At 42.6% G+C, this 9,321-nt stretch overlaps 1 protein-coding gene across 1 annotated transcript; it reads left to right on the top strand.

The window, feature by feature from the left end:
* Positions 1–1,368: 1,368 nt before the first annotated feature.
* On the top strand, positions 1,369–2,831 carry LOC137313906 (probable G-protein coupled receptor 139). The gene is made up of 2 exons (XM_067979633.1): positions 1,369–1,438; positions 1,897–2,831. Exons 1-2 carry the CDS (start codon positions 1,369–1,371, stop codon positions 2,829–2,831), a joined length of 1,005 nt encoding a protein of 334 aa, XP_067835734.1.
* The last annotated feature ends 6,490 nt before the right edge of the window (positions 2,832–9,321 follow it).

Here is a 9,321-nt window from a genome sequence, read left to right as displayed (position 1 = left end):
TAGGGAGGGTTAAAGAGAGATTAGATTTAAGTTCTTCACAAAGAGTCTGTGGATTATATAGAATGGACCACCGTGGGAAGCTGTGCGGGCCGATTATCAGTTCGTTCATGAGCCTGGGGTAAAATGAAAGAGCAATAGGAAATATATTATGGGATGTGACACTTTCTATGTCCTGAGCCGGTCAGATAGAACCCAATTGCCTTTTCCGAAGCATTCATTCCTACATTCCAGTGTATTCTATCTTGTAAGTAAGGCCGTAAAAAAGTAATACTGCAGCCCAATGGAATAATCTTTCTACAACTTACACACCTCTATATTCAGTGTAAGAATTTCTATGCGTCCACTTCAGGAGCCAGACGAGGCACGGGGTCCGGCTTCCGACTGTTTCCGTTAGTTTCGCCTCCAGATTCCACTTCAATTGGCAGAACCATCGGAAAAGGTCAGGGAAGTTTAACCGTTTGAGGTTAGCCCGAAACCAATTAAATTTCTGTTATCCGCGATCTTTTCCGTTGGTTCAAGATTCGAATGGCAAGGATCAGGTCCTGCCCACAAAACTGGACACGTCAAATTGCGAGATTCTGCCTCTTGCACTGGTTCGAGAAGGCTCTTAAAATTGTGCTAAATTTCATAGGCGCACAGGCACTATTGGGCACGTTTTAAATGTTTTATATATCAAAAATATTTAAATTACTAAGAAACTGACGAATTCAGTCCAAAGAATCTAACAAGTGGTTCAGTGTCTTTTACAAAGTCATTTTCAGTGATTTTAAATCAGGTTATTCACAGGTGCAGGGCTGGACACGCTGATTAACAATGTTTCTTCTTGCTTTCAACCCAATTGTCTTCATGAAACTGAATCATGTTACCCAAACGTTAAATACGTCAAGGACTAGTTTTTATTGGAAAGAAAAGTAAAGAAACGATTTCGCTCAATTGAGCAGCACGATTGCTGTCAGGATTAGGTTCATAGCCTGTTCTGGACAAGTAAGGACACTAGGAGGGGTCAGGTGCAGGATCAGGACGATTCCCGCAAGGGTTGTGCCTCCGCCTGTCCTGCAGCAATCGGGTCAGCACCGATACAGGGAGATTCCACTTTCCATTTGCAAAAAAATGCTTTAATTTTGTGTGTTTTTTGAAACTGACCAATAACAATTTGAACTTTTTCTCTAAATCTGTCATAACAGATAAAAATACAACTTACCTGAGTCTATTTGTTAATTGACTGTAACGAATGTTAATTATGATGTAACCTGATTGACTCCCTGCAGGACTGATGTGTGTATAAATATAAGGATCCCTTCTCCCGCCTCAGCCGTGCGCCAGTCAGAGCCTTTCAGCTCCGACAGAATTCATCCATTCTCACAGAAAATGGGGCAAGTAACTATTCTACAGATAAAAGAGATTTACTACCCGATTCTCGCAGCCGTCAATATCCCTGGTGAGCCATTGCAATCTGTTTCTTGTTGATCCATCTTAACTGTCTCACTGTTCTTACTGTATGTTGGAAAAGGGAACATGTTTACCGGGGATGTCAGCATTACAAAGTCAACATTGACCAGGACCAACTTGTGAACAGTTGGTCCGCCCGTTATGCTTTCCCCTTAATCTGATAATTTCACTGATGTTATAATGTTCTTGCCAGCTCGAACACGAGGAGTAGGTGGAGTTCCGGACCGTCTTGTCTCCCCGTGCAGCGTGAGCGCTGCAAAAGCTCATTAACATGTGTGGGAAGGTTGCCCTGGTAATGGCTCCAATATTAATCCTGTTCTCACACTGCTCCGTGTTTATAATCACAGTGAATGGAGTAAAATGCTTTCAACGGGTATCTCCATATACTGCATGCAGTATTTCAATCAGACACTGGAATATTATTTCTCTCCTCTCTCTTTCTTACAGCGAACTTGATGACAATTGTGATTCTCTCACGAGGAAACTGCGGCCTTTCCAAATGTATCTCTGTCTACATGGTGGCCATGGCAACAGCCGATCTCCTGGTCATGGTCATCAATATAATAGTGTATCATATTTTCAGTTATCACTTCCCACTTTCATTCCTCTCCCACACTCCCGTGTGTACGTTCATTTTATACATGGCCACTGTCATCCTGGATTTGTCTGTTTGGTTCACCGTCTCCTTCACATTTGACCGTTTTGTCGCTCTCTGCTGCCAGAAGTTTAAAACCAAGTATTGCACGGAGAGAACTGCGGCCACGGTCACAACAACGTTGTCTGTTCTTACCTTTTTAAAGGACATCCCCACTTTGTTTGTATTTGAACCTGAACGAATAATTAACAAAGTGCAGTGGGGCTGCCGGGTCACTGAGGCTATTTTTTCGTCTCCTCTAGTTATAGCGTACGGCTGGTTTCATGGCATCTGGCGCATTTGGCTTCCTTTCACTTTAATTGCCTTGTTTAATTCTTTGACCATCAGGCGGATTTTAGTGGCCAGTAGAGCACGCAGGGGAATCCAGGGTCACAGAGGTGAGAATCATTCTGATCCAGAGATGGAGAAACGAAGGAAATCCATCGTTTTACTCTTCACTATATCCAGCACTTTTATACTTTTGTGGCTGACAGATGCCGTGATTTTTCGAACTAACAGACTGACAAACATCAATCAATACCGAGGCGACCGCACAAACCCAGCATTTATCGGTACCGAAACCGGAGCTATGCTGAGGTTACTGAGTTCCTGCCAAAACACGTGTATTTATGCAGCTACACAAAGGAAATTCAGAGAAGAGCTGAAGAAGCTGCTGAAATCTCCCTGGAGACTGATTTTAAGATTGTTTAAAAGTGAAAGAAATGCGAGCATTAGAATTCAGCTTTAGCACCAATTCCATCTTAGACTGGGGATCTCTCTCCTGACAGCGACATGAAGGTGGTTCTTGTAAAAACTCACATGTAGGCGATTATATTTGATCCTCTTTGTAGCATTTAACGCAACATTGACCGTGGGTTTCCACAGTTCGTTGGCTGAGTGACTGCTGCCAAATTCCCTTTAACTATGAAAAGTGATGAGGTGAACTTTAATAGTGGAATAGAATATTTGATCAACGAGTTTAATATCACTGTGCGAGGACGAGAATTGAATTCTACCGTGTAATTGAAAGGAAGATCCATCAGTTTTAGGTAAAGATTAGATCGTTTACAACTCCTGCTGAATTTACTTTTTCCTCGGAGGTTTCATGAACACGGTGCTTGGACTGATGTCAGCTGCACCGGGCGCTTCATCCCTTCTCCAGGGAATAAGGAGCGGAGCCGCTGTCTCATTCGCTGTCTTGCGAGGTTTCACCATTTTTGAATGTTCATTGTTGTTCCGTCGTTTTACATACTTTTTCTGACATCTCGATTAAAGAGAAAAAGCTGCAGGCAACATTAAAATAAAGTTTTACTGTATGTAACATGGGGAATCTGAGTGCAATTAACTTGAATCATCAACCCGGTAAAACTGTTAAAATAGTGCAAGAATTAACAATTCATAATAACCTTAACAATCGGGACATTCCAGGCCAGGATCTGCAATCAATACTATCAGATATTGAGATGGAATAATCCGCTCGGTGTGTTGGTGCACAGACAGTAACATGGAAATACTCCCTGTCCTTTCATTAACAGGTATTGTGCGGGTATCCCCAGTGCAATGCTGTGTATCGGAGTTCCGCCCGGTACCACTTCAGACCGGGGTTTGAGAGCGTTGCTCGATATAAAGGCATCAGATGACGAATTGAGCCAAATAACCAACATATTGTCCACTCGCCAATTTCTGTGCCTCGGATGAAACTGTTTCCCAATTTATCCGGCAGTGCATTCGTTCCAGATTGGAAGGTGTCGAGAAGGGGCTGCCCCTAGGACTGGTCAAATCCACCGTTCGCACCGCAGGATGTGTAAGATCATCAAAGGAGATGTCTCTGACTGCTTCCACTGTTCTATTCAGTATACCCGGTGACAAATGGAATACAGCTAGCGCTGTGTCCGCTCGATTTTTACACGCCTTCTGTGATTGATGAGCACCACATATATTGATTGCTGTGTTGGTTTAAATTTATTTTATATTCATTGCCTTGTATGTGTTTTATTTTGGAATGACGGTTTGTATTTTTATCGCGGTATCTAACATCCAATGGATGTCTGTAGTTCTCCTGATGACGTTCTTTTCCGCCCAGTGCTGGAATTTGCCGACCAGAACACAAGGGGAGAAGGGGCTGTGGGAGTTCTGGTTACACCTCTTACATTGCCTGTCTATAATGGGTCAGGGTCAATGAGAAGAACATTAATCGAGCTCGGAGTTTGATAAAGAGTTCCTAACAGTTGCACGATTCGGCCTTGGATGGTATCTCTAAACTTCCGGTGTCCTGGTCAGTATTTATCCTTCAATAAACAGAATTAATACAGATTATTGGGGATGATATTGGACACGGGCGGGGACGCAAAACAGGTGGAATCGCATTTGCCGACGGTTATAGGACACGCGCGATATCGATATTCTGTTCTATTGAATTCAATGGACTGAATATCAGACCGAGCGTATAACAGGCGACCGATGGGCTCCCGCCCGCTTTATGTCCCCGTCCATGCCTAATTTAGCCTAGCTGGTCAATTATCACATTGCTGTTTGTGGGACCTTGCTGTGCGAAGATTGACTTCCATATGTCCTGAGATTACAACAGTGACAACACTTCAAAAGTCCTTCCTCATCTGTGAGGAGCTTTAGGGCGTCCTGAGGCGGTGAAAGGCGCTTTTTCATTGGAGGGGTAGAAATTCATCCCGGGCACTAAAGTCACATCGCCACCTGTTATAGGCATGGTTCATCATTTAGTCCCATCACCGCCTGTTATAGGCACGGCCCCATATTTCAGTTGCAACACCACCTGTTATCGGCCCGGTCAAATATTCGGTTACATCGCCGCCTGTTGTGGGCCGACCCTATCTTCGGTTCCATCGCCACCTGTTATAGGTCTGACCCAATATTCGGTTCCACCCAGCCTGTTATAGACACGGCCCAATATTTGGTCCTGTTGAAATAATACTGGAATCGAGATGAAACATTCCCAGAACATCAGCAATTGTCTGTGAGAAATGTCTCCGGTACTTTTAACGCTAATCTTGCTTCTCTCTCTGGAGCCGGGACTTATATTCTACAGCAAGTTTACAATCAAAATGCTCAGCCAAGACGCAGCAGTGAAGAAATCTCGGTGAGAAACTTGGCGTGGTACTTGGGTGGGCGGTAGTGAAGGAGAAATGTAAAGGAGGGGTGGGCGGTTTGATACCAGGCGAGATGCTTAAAGGAAGAGAAGTTGCCGAGGAGTAGAGGGACAGACCAAGATGTGATTTGGTGATAAGGGCCGCACCGCCATCATGGCGGGCTGGCCAGGGCAAGTGGTAGAAGATAAAGCCTGGCGGGGATTCTGCATCAAGGGGGAAGTTATCATCACCCGCCAGCTAGTTTTCTGCCAAGGCCATGATGTCAATGCAATCATCCACAATAAGCTCCTGGGTGGCAAGGGCCTTGTTCACATGCGAATGGGCATTCTGGAGGGAGATGCGGTGAGGAGCGGTGACAACTGATCTGCTGGCAGAGTCCACAGGGTCAGCAGCTCACAGTTGTTTGCAATTTACATTAAAGATGTGGATTCGGGAATCGGAAGTACAATTTCTAAATTTGCGAATGACGCCAATTTGGCGGTGAACAAAGAAATAACAGACAAAATGCAAGAGGACATTATAAACTTACAAAATAGGCGTGTAATTGGTAAATTAATTTCAATATAGTTAAGTGTGAGGGGGTGCATTTTGATCGGAAGAATAAGGAGGCTACATAATGCTTGAAAAAAAGGCTAATTCGAAAGAGGGACAAAGGAATCGTGGTTTACAAATACACAAATCAATAAAAGTAGAGGCGTAGGTTAATAAGGCCATGAAAAAGGCAATTCAAATACTGTGGTTTATTTCTGGAGGGATAGTATTGAAAAGCAGAGAAGTACGGTTCAATTTGTATTGAACCTTGATGAGGCCACTGTTGGAGTCCTATGCACAGTTCTGGTCACCATATTACAGTAAGGTTATCGATAAATTGGGGATGGTGCGAAATTGTTTCACAAGGATGATACCAGAACTGAGAGGATATACTGATCAGGAAAGGCTGAGCAGGCTGGAGTTCTTTTCTCGAAAAAAGGGAAGGCTGAGTGGTGACCCGATAGAGGTGTTTAAGATAATGAGAGGGTTTGATAGTTGGATGCAGAGAAAATATTTCCACTGATGACGGAGTGAAAACTAAACTCCATAAATATAAAATAGCCGCTGTTAAATCCAATGGGGAATTCAGCAGATATTTCTTTACCCAAAGAGTTTTAAGAATGTGGAACGAGCGACCTCATGGAGTAGTTGAGTTAAATGGCACAGATGCATTTAAGTTGAAGCTGGATAAGCACTCGAGGGAGAAAGGAATAGAGTGGTATGCTGATACGGTTCGAAGAATTAGGGAGGGACGAGGCTCATATGGAGCATGGACGCCGGCATAGACCTGTTGGGTAGAATGATCTGTTTCTGTGCTATAGTTTTATGTGACTCGATATAAATCGATGCTTCATGGAGAAACAGACCAATTAAAAAGAAGGACATTGAATTTGGATTTATAAAAATCAGGCTTGGTTTCCATTAAGCTAACAATGAAATTGGGACAACTGAGGTCAAGAGAGAAGTCATTATCCACAAGATGGATAATTGTTAAAGGAGAGCTAGATAATCTTTTAAAACCACGATAACATGGAACAGTAACGTTCTGTGTAATGTATTACGATTTTGATTGTCTGTATCATGATATTTAATATTGACCAAATGAAACTTGGACTAAAAGATCAAATAGATCGAGAAAGGTTTGTGATGCTCGAAAGATGAGGATCTTAGATAAGGTCATGCGGGGTAAGCAAAAGATTACGGCTGAGAATAAAAAAAGGAAACCATTTTCGTCGATTACTTCTGCAGTTTGAAATCCTAATATTGAAAGACTGAAATGCTTATGAAATAACTTAAAGCTAAAAAAGGGAGACCTCAATTATTCACAATATTCACAATGTTTATTAACGACTTAGATGAAGGCATAGAAAGTCTTATATCTAAGTTTGCCGATGGCACAAAGATTGGTGGCATTGTAAGCATTGTAGATCAAAACATAAAATTACAAAGGGATATTGATAGATTAGATGAATGGGCAAAATTGTGGCAAATGGAATTCAATGTTGACAAATGGGAGGTTATCCACTTTGGATCATAAAAGGATAGAACACGGTACTTTCTAAATGGTAAAATGTTAAAAACTGTTGATGTTCAAAGGGACTTCGGGGCTCAGGTGCAGAGACCATTGATGTGTCATGAACAGGTGCAGAAAATAAGCAATAAGCCTAATGTAATGCCTGGCCTTTATATCGAGAGGACTGGAGTACAAGGGGGCAGAGGTTATGCTGCAGTTATCCAAAACCCTGGTTGGACCGCACCTGGAGTACTGTGAGCAGTTCTGGGCACCACACATTTGGAAGGACATATTGGCCTTGGTGCAGCGTAGGTTTACTAGAATGATACCCGGACTTCAAGGGTTAAGTTACGAGGAGAGATTGCACAAATTGGGTTTGTTTTCTCTAGATTTTCTAAGGTTAAGGGGTGATCTGATCGAAATTTATAAGATATTAAGGGGAACGGATAGGGTGGATAGAGATAAACTATTTCCGCTGTTTGGGGATTTTGGGTGTCGGCGGCACAGTCTAAAAATTAGAGCCAGACCTTTCAGGAGCTAGATTAGAAAACATTTCTACACTCAAAGGGTTGTAGAAGTTCGGAACTCTCTTCCGTAAACCGCAATTGTTACTAGCTCAATTGCTACATTTAAATGTGAGATAGATAGATTTTTGGCAACCAAAGGTATTAATTGATATGGGCCAAAGGCAGGTTTATGGAGCTGGTTCACAGATCAGTCATGATCTTGTCAAATGGCGGAGCAGGCATGAGGGGTTGAATGGCCTACTCCTGTTCCGATGTTCCTATGAGACAGGTACCCTTGGGAATCATGCGTCGTGGGACATGGTTTACAAAATAGGTCAGCACCCATGGGCGAAAATAATAGCAATCCATTTTGTCACAGCCCAAATAATTGTCCTCATAATTATAATTGGTACAATGTGTTGGTTCAAACGATTATTTAAGAGACTTTTACAGAAAACCCTGAACTTGCAATTGGCTGTTTCGATTAAAGAATAAATGGTCAGGAACTGTTTCCTTCGGCATAAACTTACTTTTGATGAGTTTTTTTAACTATAGAAACCACTCACGTTTCGGTTCGGCATCTTAATAAAGAAACAGCACACGGTTGCAAATAAAGATAGCTCGGGATTGTCGGATAGCAGGCAAGAATCTCAAAATAGACAAGTAAAAAACAACTAGGCAAAACAATGTAATGTTGAACGATGCTTGCAAATGTAAAGCTTGATCATCTCTGTTAAGGAGTGAAGTAATGAAAGTAACACATTTAATAAGCATGGCACGGAAGGGAGAGAGAGAGAGAGAGAAAGTCAGCCATTTATCTTGCTATACTCTGATCAAGGGCACGTGGATGTGTCGGTGTTATGTTACCCAGAACAATGTCCCGGCCTGCGGATTCACCCTCGATAAACGTCTTAATAATTGTGCTGTTAGAGTTCAAATTTCGAAATCTGGAAGAGAAAGACACAGAGAGATGGGAAGAGGTTTCGTTGAGATCGATCTTTGCTTACCGTCATTTCAAGCTCGGTCCTGATCCGAGTGAACGTTGATAACGCTACTGAAATTGAGGTGGAGTTCGCAAGAAGGCAAGAAACCGAGAAGGCGGTTATACAGTTTGGACATCCGATTCCACCGCTGACACATCTTAAACCTACACCTGTAATGCTTTGTGTAATATCCTCAATGTATTAGAAGCGACTTGTAAATTGTGTCACCAAGCCTTTAGCTAAGGTTGTGGTGGACTGGCGAGCCTAAAAATAATATCCCTTAGGCTTTCGGTTAAAGATTGTTAAAAGCATTCACAAAACTGTGTCTGCGGAATTGCCAACCTTCAGCGAAAGATTGCTCATGAGACAACATGGCTCCATTATTATCGAATGTTTATAGTGCGGCTTGGCATGAGACACCGTTGGTTGCTGTTTCTGTATTGTTGTGGAAAGTGTCGGATTCAAGGGATTGATTGATGTGCGGGCCCACAAAGGGAGGAAGTGGGGCGTGGCTGAAGGTCCTGTACGAACGAATGGGTGGTTGTGACAAATATATAAAGAAAGAGACTTAAAGGGTACTGTT

This window comes from Heptranchias perlo, unplaced genomic scaffold (assembly GCF_035084215.1).
Source record: "Heptranchias perlo isolate sHepPer1 unplaced genomic scaffold, sHepPer1.hap1 HAP1_SCAFFOLD_49, whole genome shotgun sequence".
In the NCBI taxonomy this organism is placed as follows: Eukaryota; Metazoa; Chordata; class Chondrichthyes; order Hexanchiformes; family Hexanchidae; genus Heptranchias; species Heptranchias perlo.
The sequence above is the reverse complement of the archived record's forward strand: the minus strand, read 5'-3'. Positions and strand labels throughout refer to the sequence as shown.